Raw genomic sequence first — 20,000 nt, 5'->3', positions numbered from 1 at the left:
AAGGAGATAGGTAGTAGAGCAGATAGAGAATTTTTCCAGAGTACTGCTTGTTGTCGTTTTTCAAGGTAGGATGAGAACCACGTTAAGGAGGAAAAATGTATCTTTTGGCTTTTCCCAGTTAGGGGTCGCCACAGTGGAACTCTGGTCCGCTAATGATTTGCAGTAGATTTTTACGTACCGAGTTGCCAGCCCTGATGTACAACCTTCAACAAAGGTACGCCCATTCACACATGTCTCCACACAGAAGAAGCTTTAGCTGAGAATCGAACAGGACAACGTCTTACTGTGAGGCGACAATGCTACCGCAGCACCACCACCGCAGCTAACTGAGTTCACTAAATAATGATAGCCATTTAAGTTTCAGTCTTCCTATTTTTCAGGTAGTGCATGGTAACACAAAACATTTTATTCTAGCAACTTTTCTAAGATTATATAAGCAATATTTAAAATTTTGGGCCTTGGTCTCCTCCCCCCAATAAATGTTGGCTTTTTCTAGATTTCTTGTGCTGCATAGTTCTTCAGGGGGAGAGAAGTTTAGTGCTGTTTATGCCAAATCTGCTTGTGTTTGTTGCTAGCTGCACTACAGGTAGAATGCTTGCTTTTGATGCAGAAGGCTGTGGGTTCTACTCCGACAGTACGTGGACGGATTGCTGATACTCTACTGTGTTGTACATTTAAAGGGGGTGGATGCTGCAGTCCTGAGAATGTCCTCGGTGGAGATACTTAGTAACTATAAACCATTTATCAGTTTGCCATCCATTCCTTATTGAAATATTACTAGTTTATAATTTTTTTTAAATGTAACATAGATAATTTTTCTTCAAGGGTAACAGGCACTTTACTTGTAGAACAATGAAGTATAAAGTTGTTTGCTAGCAGCAACGTCTTCATTAGTTACAGATCTCTTTAATGTGGAATTATTTAGATCACTTTTACTTCTGCAGAGATTGTACATATTTACTGATACTGATGGATTGTAGAAGTTTGAGTAGACCTTTATGATAGAAATGTTCTGAATTTGGCAGTTTTGTCATTATTGGTTCATGCATTTTGGTTCATTGCTTACTGGAAAAATGTTCAAAACAAATTTAAAATGTACTCTAACAAGTGTGCTATATTATACAAGGAATATAATTTAATACAGTCAGGAAGTTGTATCAAAGAGCACATGTATGTTTCGTGTGCAAGGGGCCTCTGATTTCAAAACAGCCCAAAGGTAATCTTTATCTGCCACTGGCCAGATGCATTTTCTTTGGATGTGGGTTTCAAAGCAGTTTCAGTGAATGTGAGTTTCAAGGGCAGAGAAGTTTTAATGCTGAGTCTATTTTCATTGTGAGACTATATTGCTTTGTGCAGATATCTATTAGTGTTTGTGCTGTAAAATATAAAATAAAATCCAAATCATTGTAGAAGTAAAGCAGTATGCACATTAGTATTTATGACCCAGCCCTGATGGAAGTGTTGCATATTCACAAAACTAAATGTGCAAGGGCTACCCCTTCCAAAGATCTAAACCTGATCTCTGACATGAATAGACCATGCTGGACAGACAGATATTTGTCCCAAAGATTTCCGCTTCTCTGAAATAGGCTTCCTACTGACATGAAGCAGAGGCCATCTCTGACCATTTTCAAGTGCAATTTGGACTAATGGAAGGGAAATCAGAAATTCACTCCTGAGGTGGCACCCATGTCCCTTATGGACAGGCAGTCTGTAAAAATAGTCAAAAGCCTGCTTGCCAACGCTTGTTATACTTCCTCTGGGATAGAACATTAGGTAACATCTAGGTAAAACTAGTAGGCTTGTAAGGGCTCTTGAGTCAATAGCTGAGTAATCTCCTATAAACCTATGAACCTAAGAGTGAGTTTAGAATCCACTACATCTTACCTCTAAATAACCTTCCCATGTTAACAGTGACATGTTTTGTGTTAAATGCTTCCTCTACTGTCAGTATTTATATTTCACTTTATTAATGTACCTGTTTCTTAGTAATTATATAACCATTTCACTTTTACTACTCTGTTTTCTTGCAACAACCAATATATTGTTAAAGTACCCCTATTTTTATAGTGCCAAATTCTCTGCCTATAGTGCTCCTAATATTTCACACTCCAGGTCATACACAAAAAGGTCTACAATGACCACACCAATTACCCTGTACTGTATAAGCAGAGTGACCGCACTCCAAAAAAAGATGTTATTATCTGCTATATTTTTTATAACTGAATGTGTAAATATCTTATATATAGTATGTTAGCAATTGTTCTGGAGCTTTTCTCCCCAGGCCTCCGCTGAAAACGGACAGCTCTGTCCAGTCGGACCTCCCCGGTAAATGTAAAATAAATAAATAAAAATAAATAAATAAAAATTTGTTAAGTGCTTCTATAGTGCAAGACCCAATCTTAACAAATGTTAAATATGCCCCAGCTTCAGTTGTTATGATCATGTGTCATGCTAGGCAGCTGAACATGCCAGTACTTACCAGCAAATGACAGCAACAGAATAAAAAACACATTTGTTTCTTCCTGCTGTCTGTGCCGGTAATGTCTCCCTGACTTTTTCTAACATAAAAGAATCTCTTACCCTGTCTTTCTGACAGCTCTTGCTAAGTGCTTCATGGTTTTGAAAGTCAGCAAAACACTTAAGAGATTTTTTTTTCTGTAACTAGCAGTATATGGAGTAGATAAAGTTCCATGCACTATAAAGAATTATGATTAAGTCTCTCATCCTAGCCCTTTATTATGTGTGTTTTCAACATGGATGCCAAGATTCATCTCTCGAGCTTCACTCTTGAGGTGAATTTTTTGGCATCCATGTCTGGAACACACAGTATGCCAGTTATGATCGTTGACCTGCTCATAATCCTCTAGTTATCAAGCATAAAATGGATAATAAAGCTTGTTATCATCACCATTGACCCTCTGTGCTATACTGACTCATAGCACTGATGTTTTGTACTATACAGACTCATAACATGGACTATCTGTGCTGTACAGACTCATAGCACAGACTGTTTGTGGTATACAGATTCACAGCACTGACCCTTTGTGCTATACATACTCATAGCACTGATGCTTTGCTATACAGACTCATAGCACGGACCATTTGTGCTATATAGACTCATAGCACTGACGTTTTGTAGTATACAGACTCATAGCACTGACATTTTGTGTTATACAGACTCGTCGCACAGACGTTTTTTACTATACAGACTCATAGCACGGACCATTTGTGCTATATAGACTCATAGCACTGATGTTTTGTACCATACAGACTCATACCCTGGACCATTTGTACTATACAGACTCACAGCACTGACACTTCATGCATACAGACTCATAGCTCAGACCATTTGTGCTATACAGACTCATAGCACTGACGTTTTGTACTATGCAGACTCACAGCATTGACGTTTTGTGCTATACAAACTTGTCGCACAGACATTTTGTACTATACAAACTCATAGTATGGACCATTTGTGCTATACTTAAGTTTGTTGATGAAGACACTTTATTCAAAATATGTTTTTATGAGCTCCAACTCACCTGTTCAGTGCAAATGTGTAGTGAAACTTGATGATGTTCTGTTCTGCCACATCACATGTTGGAAGGACTTGCAACATTTCCACTAAGTCTATTATGGCACTGTAATCCTTTAGGGAGACACAGAAACAAATGTCAGACTGAACAAACTGCAGTCAAAAGACTTCTTTCAAGCAAAAACACAGCTGTAGTCATTTGTAACAAACTTGCACTGGTAATCTTACTCTCATCAAATGAGTTATACAAGTTTAAATGCAATTCCTAAAGTGAAAATCAGTGCATAGAAGGGAAAACACCATACTCACCAGTTTATTCAGCAATCAGACTATGGAGTGTGTGTGTGTGTGTGTGTGTGTGTGTGTGTGTGTGTGTGTGTGTGTGTGTGTGTGTGTGTGTGTGTGTGTGAGCATCTGTTTATCACACTCCTGTATGTAATAGAGTGTGTGTGTGTGTGTGTGTGTGTGTGTGTGTGTGTGTGTGTGTGTGTGTGTGTGTGTGCATCTGTTTATCACACTCCTGGGTGTAATACTACAAACATGAATTTTTCACCAGATACTTTAAGGACTACATGGGTAGAGAGATAACAAAAATGGGTACTTGCGTATTATCGCAACCACGCTTTCTCACCAGGCCATTATTTGTGTTTTTGCAACCACACTTTTTCGTCAGCATGTTAGTTGTATCATTGAGAAAGTAGTCATTCTTTTGCACTTGATTTAACGGTACTAGGTAGGCTTTTCTGACATATATTGTTGCTACCACAATATTTAATTAAACGAGATCGCAACCACACTTTCTCACCAGCCTGTTATTTGATTATGCAAATGCAGTTATTATGAAATATATACAAAAATGTGTTGACAAAGGCTAAAAAATAGGGACATTTTGTAAATATTGCTCCTATAAACTTAGACAGTTGTTAGAATAATGCATTTAGTGAAGGATTTGAAGCCTGAAACTCAAATGTCTATCATTAATTACTGACTTCTATCTCCGGGGATTCTCCAGGAAACCACACAATTTCATGAGGAACGGACCAAAAATATGATCCGAAAATCTGAACAGTTGAGACCTATGCTGAGTTTCCTAGCAATAACCCTTTAGTCACCACTGTGCAATAACAGTGTTACACTCTGACCCTGAAGCAGTTATTCACCTGAGCTGAAAAATTTGCAAACGCACACGATAAGTTGCAAAGTGACATGAACCTTGTAACACTTGAAAGTTACTCATCACACAAAACAGATTTAGTTTAGAAAACTTAAGACTTTTCTGGGATGTCGTGGGCAGACAGATGAGAATAGAATATAATGCACAGCAAAACAGTGGACGATTTTTATTATAATCATACAGGCAGTATCATCACTTTCCTGCAACCAGCACTCAGCGTGGTTGGGAGAATACATGGTTGTGATAATACGCAAGTACCCAAAAATGTGCTTATATCCTCTCCTAGAAATTTGGCAGCATGCTTTCAGTAAAAACTAAAACTGCCCTTTGTTCATCTAAGCCACAGGCAAAAGATCAGAATATTGGCAGTAGCTTCTCTTTGCTGAAATAAAAAGTGCTTTCTACTTTTGTTAAACTACATGCTAAAAAAGTTTACATCAGTGTTTGTGGTAAGGGGATTTACTTAATTTGTCTAGACACAATTCAAACCATTACTCAATTCAGCCATTCTCAACTGTACTTCACTGAACCGAGTTCACTGCTGTCTGACATGTTTGAAAAAAAGTCAAAACTGTATAACATCCCCACTCCTCCACCAGCATGGATGACTCTATTCTCCCTCTGAGATATACCCCTAAATAACAGTTGGTACCAGAGTCACAGCAGACACAGAAACTGTTATAAAACCCTAATAAAATACATCTTCTGTGGCACATTCAAAATAAGATACTTGAGAAAAGCAGTATTCAAATAAGTGACTCACATTGACCCATGGTGGGTAATCATATATTAAGATATATTAAGATATCCAAAATAAATCACTGCAAAGAAGACATATTTCTTAGGAAATTAAAATACATTATGTAAAATAGACAGAAAAATACTGACTAATACAGCAGCTTAAAGAAGACTTAATGGGTTACTGAGAAACCTAGCAACACTTAAAATTTGGTCGACTGCAGGCACTGTTATGAATGAATATTCCAGAGAAAAGTCATAAACAAAAAGAATAATCATATGAACCTATAGATCACATCTGAAACAGTGCAATCAGGCTAGCATGGGATAATTAATCAGCTACTACAAATTCTGCAGCAGTTGAAGACCTATCCATCATCTAATAAGTTTTAAAATGGTTGTCCTGCACAGGGTCAAAGTGGAAGCTAAATGAGCATGGCACACCAAATGTCTGTATTTCCAGCAACAATCTTCAGTTCATCTTGGGAGATCCTCAGGCTTTTCCCAATCAGCTAAGAGACAACATACCTATACTCCTTGCAGTGGGATGTTTGTGGTATGCCTGCTGTGGGAGGTACCCAAGGGACAGCCTCATAAACTGCCCAAATCACCTGACCTGACTGCTTTCAATATGCAACGGCAGAGACTACACATCTCAAAAATCACTGAGCCTTCAGTCTCTCAAACAGCAATGGCTATACTGTTAGCCACAGCTGTAGCAAGAATTTGGCACACTTGGCAGCATGCCCATTTAGCAACCACCTATGGAATGTTTTAAAAAATGTTTGATGGATTACAGGTGGTCAGTTAAGTGACTGCAATTCCAGTCCCTTACAGGCAGTGTGTAAACTACCTGTCTATCTGTTCTATTTTTAAAAGCAATTTAATCATCTTTAAAAAGGCAGTATGATATTTACACAGTTTGCAACCTGTCAAATGACTTTGACTGCTTAATTGACAGCTTGTAAAGCTGTAATTTCTTTTTTAAATATTTAGCTTCCCTGCAAGTTGGTGTTGGGGTCAACTATCATTTGTCCCATGCTTTCAGCAACACTGCTAATTTCTGCAACTTCCATCCAAGATTTCATCCTTTAAGTCTCTGTGGTGTGACATGTGGCAGCTGGGACACAAAAGGAGGTTTCAGGGCCTTGATTTCTTTAAATAAGCCCTGGAAGAAGTTCATCCATTCTTTTTGTTTGGAAGCTGTAAGGGAGGTCTCATGCCTAGTTTTCTGCTTAGGTGTGACATCCACCTGAATAAGTCTCAGAGGTACGGAACCTTAGCAAATTTCAATGAGAGTACCTGGAAACTCTTCCCTGACTAGGATTTGAGGAACTACATGTGGAATCGCTGAAATATGAGACATGGTTTGTTCGAGGTGTCCACTGCCTGCAAGACTTCAGGAGCCATACTGGACTTCAGACAAGGTCTTAGTAGTTGGCAATGGAGAAGGTTTCTGACAGACCACAGGTTCTGCAACCTCAGTGGGTTTGTCTGACTCAGCGATGCAAGGTTGTAACTCATCTCTGGGTATTTTGAGTTTCTTCTTTGGTGGAAGGTGTTACGATAGGAGATACTGCCAATCATGCCAATAGAAGCAGGGCTGTGGATGTATAAGTTATGACAGCACAGCTAGCTGGAATTTTGTAAATAATTATATGTCATTTGTATATCAAACTGATTTGTACAGATACCTGTGCTGAAAATGTATTTGTGATGTTTGCTTGTATTAAAATGGACTGGTTCAGCTGTTTTTGTGGTTTATTGTATTAAAATGTATCAACAGTGTGCCTTGCTGGAAGGAAAAAGAAATGTACATGTATTAGAGCAACTGAATTAAAAGTATACGATGTAACAGCATATACTGGAAGTGAAGAGGTTAATCCACCTAACCTTGAAAAATATTCTTGAAATTAAATTACTTTATGGGTTCCCATAAATTACTTTATGTATCCCACAGTTTTGAAGGAAGCCAGAGACGCAACGTCTGTACTAGAGAATAAGTTGTAGTGCCTATAGGAAGACTGGAATGGTTTTATGGTTTTATGACTTCCAGCAGCTGCACCACATCTGAACAAAGCTCTATCTGTGTGTATAGTAACAAACTAGTGCTAAAATCGTGTCAGCTTCTAGTGATGGGGAATAGTGTGGGAAACAGTCAGATGACCAGATGTATGTGATGTCATTCTTTGCAGAAATAATGTTTTAATATTAGAGGAGACTAAAGACCCAGGAGCATTCTGCATTCTGTCTTGGATCTGACAACAAGGACCACTCATCCATTTTGCCTTGTGGAAGTAAGTCGCTTAACTAGGAAACAGTAATTCTTTTAGATTAGTCAGGAAAATATACTGAGATTAGAAATACTGTTTTTCTGTAACTGTGTGAAACTATTAAGCTGTGTTATTTTCAGCATCTCCTGTGACTAAAACTCTGGTGTTTACTGTAAATACATATTTAGTATTTTCTTGTTCTTTTATTATTTATTATTAAATATATTTAAACTTTTTATTGTGGCTGGTCCTTTTTAGAACTATTTAATTTTGAAAGTATGTGCATATATTTATTTGGTCATAACTGTGGCTACTCCTGAAAGCCTTGCTGTTTGGTCAACATTACCATTTGTACTAATATGAATTTCACTCAGTATAACTGGGTACCCTTGTAAGAGCCTTAAAGTAGCTGACAGGGTTTCTGGTGGCACTGATAACTACCTTATAGTCTGGGCAGAAGGGGGCACAGCAGGTGAATCTGTCGGATCTGTGCAAGCTTTCCCAGGTGTGTGTGTGTGTGTGTGTGTGTGTGTGTGTGTGTGTGTGTGTGTGTGTGTGTGTGTGTGTGTGTGTGTGTGTGTGTGTGTTTGTCAGCTGCTTAGAGCAGGGACACAAAGCACTGGTTTCACAGACAGGGTGGGAGAGGACTTAGTTTGCAACCCCAGCTAAGGACTCAACTCTAAGCTGTGCCAGTGGGGAGTCTTACTGGGGGTCTAGACAGATATAGAGATAAACCATCCCCTGGAATGCACATGCTCCCTGAGTGCTCTTAAGGGAAACTGTGCTTAATGCAAAGAGGTCTGCATCTGGAAATACTGAGTGTATCCATTTGTATTCCAAGTGAATGTCCCTCTACAGTGTCAGTGGTGAGGATTCAGGCGCCTTGACTACTGGCCCTCACAGAAGGTCAATGTCAGATGCTGGGAATTCTGTGATTTTGGCTTGGGCCAGGTGTTTTAGATCCTGGATTGCCAAGAATCTGTTAAGGGAGCAAAACCTTGACCTAAGGGTTTTTTACACAAATGACTGACAGATGGAGCTGGATTTGTAGTCGTGTTCCAGACCCAAACAAAAATGCTTAAGTCCTTGTATGGTTCTGCCTAGCACACTCTCACTTATCCTTCCTAGATATCATCTAACAAAAATAATCTGCACAATCAAAAAACTTGGAAAAAGGAAGGTTTCCCAATGGGGCACTTATCTGATAATCAAAAAAGCAAAGCAATGGTACCAACAACCCAATGAAGATCGGTCTGACAGATGCATGGCCTGTATTCAGGTTAGTGACTAGATAGTCTGGGGGTAGTCATCCATACATCTACCTATACAACCCGATGCACATGAGCTGAGGTCAAGGGTCAGATGTACATCCTTGGGAAGGTAAAGCTTTGGTACCCTGGCTGGACGTCAGCAGACAAAACTCCATATATTAAAAATACTGCAACAGTGATTTCCATCAGAGATCACTGTCTGCCCTATTTTTGCTGTGCACTCACATTACCAATTTTTCTCAATCCTGGTCCAGAAGTGAAAACTAGGAATAGTTTTGGAACAATGTCTGGGTTTTTCACAACAAACAAAACTTTGTCAACACCTTTCTCCCTAGATTAGACTTTGTACATATTTGTCTTGGTGAATCTTCTAGATAAGTTTTTTTTTGAGACAATGTAGTGTCAGGATGAAAAAATTCCCTCTAAAAAGCATTACATGTTAACAGAGTTGTAGTACTGTAATGAGCATCTCATGTATAATCAAAATAGCTGCACCAGCAGTAAAATAAATATGCTTGATGCATAATATGTACCTGAAATTATCTTATATATCTGATAAAGCATTTACATATGTACGATCCTGGTTTATACGTTTCCAAAGTCCTCAAGTCCTCATGGTGTTTTGTAAGCCATACAAACATGGCTCAACAGTAGATTAAAAATAGATATTAAATAAGATAAAAGTAAAACAAACCAAATGACCAATTAAGTGACAGGGTTGTGGATAAAAAAAAAGAATGACAGAAGTACCTACCTATAACAATAAAAACTGGCAAAACACAGGTTATCCTTAACAGAATAAGAAGTTATACATGTACTAAGTAAAGAATGACACATACCTGTACATCTCGATATGAAAGTAAAAGGTTCATCACTATGTCAATAGTCAAGAGCTCAACACTTTCCAGACGCTGCTGTATCCGTTTCAGTTCTTGGCTCAGCTCATTCCCATTGTACATCTCTCGGGCTTTCCGAATGTCGGATCTAATAGTTTCATGAAAGTATTCACTTAAAGAAAAAAATAAAGAGTTTACTGGAATTACAACATCGCCAAGATACATTCACTGGCTGAGGATAGACAAACTTCTCAGTTCAGCAGTCATTGTGTAATAAAAGTCAAATAAACTTCCATTATTTTTTGTTTAACAAATTACAGCAATTTATAGTATATCCGGTATGTACATAAGATGAATGGATTTTTTAAGAATCATAAACATAATGCAGTCTGTATTTAGAGCACAACTTAGAGCTGTTTACTGAATTTCCTGTTTGCACTTATTTTTAAAATTGTTTTTTTTCTCAAAACCTGCATTTTATCTGTCTTTGGCCTAGCACTCTTGTGTGGGGTCATTTACTGCACTGTTATAACTTGTTGATACTTGTGAACCTCTGCTATCTCTGAAAAAAACAAAAAAACAAAAAATCTTGCTTTTTTCCCACTTTTCTGAGATTTAAAAAAGTTCAGTTACAGGCTTGCTGTTCTTGAACTGTTTGTAAGTTTCTGTGAGGCCATTTTTTGCTTGGGCTAAAGGGAAGTCTCTCTGTTGATCAGTGGCAGTGAAAAACATTCAGCAGCCTGCCTGCCCCTGTGGGAGTGGTTACTGACTTGAAACTGTAGTTTTATTGGCCATTTTGGGTCAATTCCAAAACTCCATCTTCCTCTCTTAGAACCTGGTTACCTCGTGGTTTTGGCTTCTTTTCAGGCTTGTTGGCTGTTGGTGAAGCACCCACCAAGAGGAGAAAACGCTGAGAGAAGAAAGGAGCCACTTTTGAGATTTTAAGTATTTTTCCTCTGTTTATTTGCTAAGTTTTTCTGCACAGCCGCCTATTTTGAGCATTTTCTGGCTTGTTAAACTTGATTTCTGCATTAGTAACTGTATTTAGAGCACAACCTAGAGCTGTTTACTGAATTTCCTGTTTGCACTTATTTTTAAAAGTGTTTTTTTCTCAAAACTTGTATTTTATCTGTCTTTGGCCTAGCACTCTTGTGTGGGGTCATTTACTGCACTGTTATAACTTCTTGATACTTGTGAACCTCTGCTATCTCTGAAAAAACAAAAAAAAACAAAAAAAATCTTGCTTTTTTCCCACTTTTCTGAAATTTAAAAAGGTTCAGTTACAGGCTTGCTGTTCTTGAACTGTTTGTAAGTTTCTGTGAGGCCATTTTTTGCTTGGGCTAAAGGGAAGTCTCTCTGTTGATCAGTGGCAGTAAAAAACATTGAGCAGCCTGCCTGCCCCTGTGGGAGTGGTTACTGACTTGAAACTGTAGTTTTATTGGCCATTTTGGCTAAATTCCAAAACTCCTTCATCTTCCTCTCTTAAAACCCTCTTCTGCGCGGTTTTGCGCGTTTTTGTGCATAGCGCAACAGCGGGCAGCGCCGCCTAATTGGGTTTAAACTATTCCTGGCTCCACAAAGTCTGCTCTTCACTTTTTCCCTTAGAACTGCTCTATCTCTCAATTTAAACACCATATTCTCATTCTAAGGCCCTTCACTGGTCCAATTAAGTAATTCTACAAGTTAGCACTATTAAACCATAAGCACTCCTTACTCTTATACTCTCTACGATTGTCCTCTATTGGTCCGTCTTAAATTCAGTTTCCCTATTACTCTAGCATGTCCAAAGGTCAGTCAATGGTTTCCTCTCCAGTCCAGCTGGTGAATCTGGGAATTTTGAGGCAATGTCACAACTGTCTCATGTACAAGGACAACCCTCTCCTCCTCCAAACAGGTTCAAATATATGTGAGAGATGCAACTATTTAGCCAAACTGGAGGCTGAGCTCTCTCATCTCAAAACTGGTGTAACCAGTCAGGAGGAGATGGTAACCTCACACAACACAGTTCCAGTATCACATAGTCCCACCACATCAACGAACCAAACACATAAATACACAAAAACATACTAGGAGGCTCTCAATAAAAATCTACCTAAGAAACAGAGACCTCCAAAGCAGACATCCATGCAAACGCTACATCAAAACAAAACACACACAACACATAACCCACAAAGTCAGTGTGCCAAGCAGCCACAGCCCTTAAGGCTAAATAACACACCTGATACTCTTGTTATAGGTGACTCTATTGTCAGACACACTGACGTCCCGCTCACCAGGCTGAATAAAGAGAAGGTCACTGTGAGCTGCCTGTCGGGTGCTAGGATCCGACACATAATGCAAGCACTCAGGTCACTGCAAAGCAAATACAAATATGACTCAGTCATTGTACATGCTGGTGTGAATGACCTGAGACGTATCTCCCTGGACTACTTGAAAAGAGACATAGAGGAGCTCTCTGATCATGTAGCCCAGGCTGGTATGACCCTGACCTTGAGCAGCATCTTACCCTCACCTAGAATGATGCCACAGTACAAAGACAAAATGATCGATTTTAACAATTGGCTAAAATTTTGGTGTCATTCAAAGGGGATCCAGTGTCTGTCAGCCTGGGATGACATGCTCGACAAGCCACGTTGCTTCACTAGGGATGGCTTGCACCTGTCACCACTGGGCTTTCGGATATTGGCAAAGGCTCTTGCCACCCCCATAGTGCCTTTTTTAGGCAAGGCTCAAAAGTCAAACCCACCCCCATAGACAGCATAAGGAACAAGAAACTAAGGGTAATGCTGCTAAATGCCAGAAGTCTTAACCTCAAGATGCACGCACTCGAAGCTCTCCTCAGTATGGAGAACATCAATATCTATGCAGTGACAGAAACCTGGTTCAAGGCTCCAGACAGCACCCCAGCACTACCAGGCTATACCTCATATCATGCTTTTTGGCCCCAAAACCCGGACCGAACCACAAAAGGAGGGGGAGTTTCCATATTTATCAAGGATATCCACACCTCCAGGTTAGTGGCATTGCGCGAAGTATCGGAGACCATCCATGTGCAACTAACAGTGGGCAAGACTGCTTTTCAGTTTATAGCATCCTACAGACCACCCTCTCAAAGTCAGGAATCCCACTCGGCTTTCCTGAAAACATTGGAGAACATGAAGATCTCTCCGAACACCATTATATTGGGCGACTTCAACTACCCAAACATTGACTGGGAGCACTACTCAAGCTCCAGCACCTTAGCCCAAAGGTTCCTGGAAATTATAAACTCAAATGCTATGGAACAACTAGTCACCACTCCCACAAGAGGGGACAACATACTAGACCTGATCATTACCAACATGGTAACTCTATGCTCCACACCAGAAGTATATCCCTCATTGGTAAGATCAGACCATAAATTAATTTCACTGGATGTCCACATCCCGACCCCACCCCCAGCCCAGAAAACCACAGTGAAAAACTTCTCAAAAGCGAACTTCTCACTTCTCAAAACCGAAGTAGAATCCTTCAAGGCCCCAGGGCCAGTGGAAACTACAGCCCAAACTGCAGAATCTTATATAAATGCATTCTACGGTCATCTCCAGGAATGCATGGATCATGCTATCCCAAACAAAACCAAAACCCAATCATCCAAAGGCAGGCGTCCAGTCTGGTGGACCCCTGCCATAAATAAACTGTACAACAGAAGGAGGAAGCTACTACATGATAGAGCAAAATCCCTAATAGGGAAGGCATCTCTGATCAGTACTAGCAAAAAATTACGATCCCTCATAAAATCTTCCAAGGCCAGCTTCGAGAGAGAAATTGCACAGGACACCAAAGACAATCATAAGGCTTTTTTCAGTTATGTTAGAAACCTGGGATGCAACTCCCATACTTGTTCTGAGTTGATTCTAAACGACAAAAAATACACTGAACCCACAGACATCGCCAATATCCTGGCAGACAGGTTCAGTTCAAACTTCTCCACCCTCCCCCCCAAAAGAGCAAGTATCTATCCCGGCAGAGAACTGCCTCCCAAGCATCTCAGATGCTCAGGTGAGGCCTGCCCTCTCCAAAGCAAAAAACACTGCTTCCATGGGACCAGATGGCGTCCCAGGTTGCGTCCTACATGAACTCCAAGAGGAACTAATCCCTCAAATAAAACAGCTATACAATCTCAGCCTCACTACAGGATATGTGCCCACAGAATGGCGTACAGCAACAGTGGTCCCACTCCACAAAGGTGGAGCCTCTACGGACCCTGGAAACTATCGCCCCATAAGCCTGACTAGCTTAGTCTGCAAGGCTATGGAGAGGATCATCATGGAGCTCATAAACAAAGACATTGGGGACCTACAGATACTAGATCCTACCCAGTTTGGCTTTGTCAAGTGCAGATCCTGCCTTTTGAACCTGGTTGACTTCTTTGAAACAGCCACCAAAGCCATAGATGAAGGGAAGGTAGTCCACACAGTCTATCTGGACCTTGCAAAGGCATTTGACACAATACCCCACTCGGGCATCACAGATAAGCTATCCAGCTTAAATATAAACCCCTATGTCTCAAGATGGGTCGCAAACTGGCTCAAAGACAGAACCCACAGAGTGAGAGTTGCTGGAGCCATGTCAGACTCGAAATCGGTCACAAGTGGCATCCCACAGGGTTCTGTCCTGGGACCACTCTTGTTTGGTATATACTTTTCCGAGGTACAGGCAAACGTGGGAGGACTATGGCTCACCAAGTTCGCAGACGACTGCAAACTGGGCGCCATAATCAACTCTCCAGCTGACACAAACATCCTTCAAAAAGGTCTTACAGAGACAGATAACTGGTGCCAGTGCCATGGTTTAAAGCTAAACGCCAAAAAATGTATAGTCATACCCTTTGGCAAAAACAATGTGCCCACAAATTACCACATAGGCGGAAACCCATTAAGTACAGAGAAAGTTATTAGGATCCTGGGGACCCAAGTTGATAGCAATCTCTCCTTTGAAAACGACATTGCCAAAGTGGTTAGAAAGACCTTCTACATAGCCCACCTCATCATGAAGGGTTTCACATCTAGATCAAGAGAGGTAATTGTACCCCTTTATTCATCCCTCATCAGGCCCATCATAGAATACAATGCCCCTTTTGGGATGTACCTTAGCCGACACCTACAGCAATTAGAAAGACCCCAAAAGTATCTCACCAAGAGGATCAAGGGTCTCAAACAGATGCCATATGCTGCTCGGTTAGAAAAACTCCAGCTCTACTCAGTTTCATACCGCCTACTTCGAGGCGATCTATGCCTGACATACAAAGCTATGTCAAATCCAGAATTAATGGACATGCTCCACCTCAGTAAATCTAAATCCCTTAGAGCCACACGCTCGAGGGACTTGAACCTCAGCACAAAAATAAATAGAACTTGCTGGAGGGACAGGTTCATAACCCAGAGGCTCCCTTCGCTCTGGAATAAAATTCCAGTTCATGTGAGGCAGAGCACCTCAGTGAATCTCTTCAAGAAGAATCTCGATAAGTGAATGGGAGATTGTAGGTTTGTCCCAGGGATTACTCCCGTGCCACTATTAGACAGAGGCACAGTAAACTAAACCTTAAAAAGGGCACAGTATACTCAAATCAAGGGGTGGCGTAAGCCATACAGAATCGGGCTAGGCTTATAATTGCCCCAGGGCAGATAGCCTAGTATGAACCTATGAACCTATGAACCCAAGTCCTTGACAAGTACATTATATTAATATTTTGCAGGAAGCATAACTGCAGAAAAACAAAACAGAAAACACCTTGCTCTTGCAAACGCTTTCACTGACGATTTGCTATTACCTAACCAACTATAAAAGGAGTGAAAAACACATACAATGAGGATGTTAGCAGAAGTGGGTGTGGGCTCACTCATGAAAATCCAAGTAATCAAAACACATTAAAGTTGAAAACAAAAATAAAGTGCTTTTTTTTTCTTAAAGAAAATATCTACTGCACCTTGGCAATCGTTCTTGATAGTTATAGTCTGAAAACAAGCAAAGTGGTTTCTTGTCCCTTTTGGTCAACTTGTTCTACTGAAGACAAGTATAGTGGAAATGATAGCATGATCAGGAGGTCATCTCAGCCATACACCCAAGAAGGTTACTGGGGGGAACCTCTACACTTCACTACATACCCTCACTGAGACCTAGCACTGAGACCTTAGTTTTAGTGGGAGTGACAGTACACCTCAAGGGTATCATCAGTCATAAATTCCAAGAGGCTCATTGTGACCAACTCTACACTAAGTAGAGACCTGCACCAGGAAATGATCAGTGAGACCCTGGGGTAAGATCTCTTTTGGTCAAAATCAGCCTTAACTCATTAATACATTTAATTTGTCTCAGGCTTGGTGGAAACTCTACAACTTGGAACACTACCTCAACCACTGTAGTTTATATACCTCTGCCCTCTCCAATCAAACATCACACATGTTCTCTAAGTCCTAGTAAAGACTTAGAAAAATATCAGGGGGTATCATTTGTGCTGTGGCATGATGACCCATTAAACGTCAAGCTAGAAATCAGAACAGCAAACCTTGCATCCATTTCTTCTGCTATCACTCGCCAATAGTGATACAACTCAACAAGAAAGGAAAATATTGACCTTTGTTTGGGGCTGAAGCCAGGACCTAATCATTCCATGTGGTTGTCACTGTCACTGGACCAACAAAGAGTCACTGGCCTGCCAGTCACTTGGATCTCGAGCCCTACCCCCTGCCAAGAGCAATGCGTTCTCTAACTTAAAACCAAGCCATGGTCCTAAGCTCCTTTTACAGTTCTCTGTGTCCCAGATAAAACTTCATCTTCCTCCTACTCTTTATGCAGATCCAAGAGTTTCACTCTTCACTCCTCCCAAACAACCCTCAAGTTATATAAATACCACCTATTGCCTCCTCTGAAAACAGGATGTAGATTTAGTAAGTGAACAAAGTCAGCAAAAAAAATTAAACAATGGATCCTAAAGACTTGGTCATTAATATCTAGTAGAAAAGTATAAAGTAAGCCATTTAGTTATATGTTGGAGTTCTTCAATCATTACATGCATACTGTATGACTCAGATGAAGTATTTTCACTTTGTCTTAGTTGAATGTACTGCTTGCTGCCTAGTGCATTCTTGTAGGTTTTCAAACAAAGTCTCAAGAAGCTTGTTTTTTTTGGTTTTTTTTTTTTGCTATCTTGGGTATTTATTTTTTCCAGAAGTCATTAATCCAGGATACCCTTATCACATGATCATGTAATTATGCTGAACTTCATACAAACCTAATAGGCTTTAAAAGTAGATATAACGTGCATTGTGTCAGATCATTGTATCTTAAAGGTCCACAGATGTTTCAACTGACAAGTACAACTGCAGTTATTATTTAAAAAGTGACAGTAAATTAGTGGAAGAAATATGTGAAAATCTTAAAAATAGCAGAGTACGACTGTGACTCTACTATTAAGACTCATAAAAGTGCATTTAATATCAGGAACAGTTGAGAAGAAACATTTCATGTTTCTACGAAGATTATGAGATATCTCATCAAAGGAACCCCATCTAGTGACTGCTTGCAAAATGTGTGCCATGTTCTCATCTGGCACCCAGTAGCCACAGATCCATTTGTGATCTGATGAAAGCGATATTCCTTTGAAAACATGCTAGTTAATTTTGGGTAAGTCATTATGTGGAACTAAAATCTGAACCTTTTATTCAATCACAACTGGTAAACTACAACATAACCGGCAGTTATCTTCCTAACTTTCCAACAGGTTTCTAAATTCTGCTTCAAAGTTATGCTTCAATGTCTATTCTCCATCCCAAGCAAACCATAAAATGAGCATGTTTCTACACAATTATTAAAATGCTTGATTAAAGTGAAAATCCAGGGTTATATACTTCCAATTTGTGGTACCGAAAACCTTAGCTGAGCAACTGTGGCAACTTTTAAATATTTTTTGTCAAAAAATGAACAATTATTTCATAAAAGGCTTTGTAAAGTAGTATTTTAAGCTAGCATGTCATTTTGCATATATGTTTACAAGTAATGCTATACTTAACATTTCCATCATTCAGAAATAAAAATAGTCCCGAGTACAGAGACTTGTGTTGTTGCTTTATGGCCCTTATCACTTGCATTCTAGTTAATTCTGTGACTAATCAGGGAGAAGTACCACCTGCCAAGCCATTTAGAAATTGAATTTTCTTACTAAAACAACTTTGGAAACACAGTCTTTGCTTAAAATACTAGCCTATGAACCTTTTTATGAAAAAAATCACTTTTCATTTTTTTCAGTGAAATTAATTTTAATAGTTTTCACAGATGATATCCGTGTCTTTATATGATATACCTTATACATTACCTCTAAAAACTGAACATGACAAGTAGTTACTGCATTCATTAAGTTTATTCTTTATGCATTTTTTACAATTCTGTTAGCAGCATAAAGCCATAAAAGAAAGATGCACACACTTTTCCTTTGGGAATCAATATGGTGAAACACCTCATCTATCACTGCATTATAAAATCCCAATGATGAAACACACTGTTTTAGCTACACGTATAGAAATATGCCATGGTTTTCTGTAGGAAAACCACCATCAAAATGACTGCAGAATGAAGCATCATAGTAAACAAAGACATTGGTGACCTCCAAACTCTGGATCCCACCCAGTTCAGGTTTGTGAAAGGCAGATCATGCCTCCTGAACCTGACTGACTTATTTGAGGCAGTCAACAACGCCGTAGATGAGGGTAAGGTGGTTCACACAGCCTATCTTGACCTCGCCAAGGCTTTCGACACTATCCCCCATTCTGGAATTATAGCTAAACACACTAAACTAGGTATAAATCCCTACGTCACAAGATGGGTTGACAAATGGCTCACTGACAGAACCCACACTGTAAACGTTGCAGACTCCAAATCTGATCTCAAAGCAGTGACAAGTGGAGTACCAAAGGGTTACGTCCTGGGACCTCTCCTGTTTGGTATCTACTTCTCTGAAGTACAGGCTAACACAGAAGGCCTCTGGCTAAAGAAGTTTGCAGATGACTGCAAACTAGGAGCCATAGTCAAGTCCCCAAATGATGTGGACATCTTACAAAAGGGCCTCACTGAGACAGATGCCTGGTGTCAGAGCCATAGCCTCAAGCTCAATGCCAAAAAGTGCAGTGTCATCCCCTTTGGTAAAAACTCTGTACCCATGAATTACCACATAGGCAGCAATCTACTTAACACCGAATGTGTGATAAGAGACCTTGGGACCCAGGTGGACAGTAGTCTCTCCTTTGACAGTCACATCGCCACAGTAGTCAGGAAGTCCTTCTGCGTGGCACACCTCATCATAAAAGGGCTCTCATCCACAAAAAAACAGGTCATTGTTCCCCTCTACACTCGACACTCAGACCCATTATAGAGTAGAATGCTCCTTTTGTAATGTACCTCACAAGACATCTGCAGCAGCTGGAAAGGCCACAGAAGTACCTAACAAAGAGGATTACTGGCCTCAAACAAATGTCCTACACTGACCGCCTCAAAAAACTCCAGCTTTACTCTGTATCATATTGCCTACTCTGAAGTGATCTCTGCCTAACATATAAAGCTATGTCAAACCCACAGCTGTTGGAAATGCTACACCTAAAAAATTCCCAATACCTTCAAGCTACATGTTCTAGGGACCTAAACTTTGTCACCACAATAAACAGGACATGCTGGAAAGATAGATTCCTGTCCCAGAGACTTCCCATACTCTGGAACAGGCTACCCATCTATGTCAAGCAAAGTTCTTCATTAGCACTCTTCAAGAAAAATCTTGATGAGTGGTTGGAAAATAGGAAATACACCCCAGGGATTACTTCTGTGACTATGCTCGGAACTGGTACAGGAAAATAACTTTCTTGGGTGGTGTAAGCCAGGGAACCTTGTTGGCTAGGCTTTCGTAGGCCCTTGGGCTGATAGCCTAGTACCTACCTATGAACCTACTAGAAACCATAATAACTAGAAAGTGGACTTAGGACTCCAAAGCAGATGTAGAATTGTAGCCAAGCACAGGAATATAGGAAAGAGCATTTCTGTCTGTGCTGCTCCTTCAAATAATTTCTGCAAGAATCCCTGATGAAAACACACACTTTCTCATACAATAAAAATGTCATGGCTGGGTTACTGCAAATTCTCTACAGA

The 20,000-nt window shown here is 40.0% G+C and overlaps 1 protein-coding gene across 1 annotated transcript in view; it reads right to left on the bottom strand.

The window, feature by feature from the left end:
* Positions 1 to 20,000, bottom strand: part of MAP3K6 (mitogen-activated protein kinase kinase kinase 6) — a 1,891,200-nt gene that overhangs the window by 1,383,804 nt on the left and 487,396 nt on the right. The window contains exons 5-6 of the mRNA XM_044084347.1: positions 9,834 to 10,002; positions 3,546 to 3,652 (exon numbers count right to left, since the gene is read on the bottom strand). Of these exons, the coding sequence (XP_043940282.1) occupies positions 3,546 to 3,652; positions 9,834 to 10,002 (276 nt within the window). The remainder of the gene's footprint in view (positions 1 to 3,545; positions 3,653 to 9,833; positions 10,003 to 20,000) is intronic.

This window comes from Protopterus annectens, chromosome 1.part1, assembly GCF_019279795.1.
Source record: "Protopterus annectens isolate FY-2018-M chromosome 1.part1, PAN1.0, whole genome shotgun sequence".
Lineage (NCBI taxonomy): Eukaryota > Metazoa > Chordata > Ceratodontiformes > Protopteridae > Protopterus > Protopterus annectens.
This window is presented reverse-complemented; position numbering and strand designations above follow the sequence as displayed.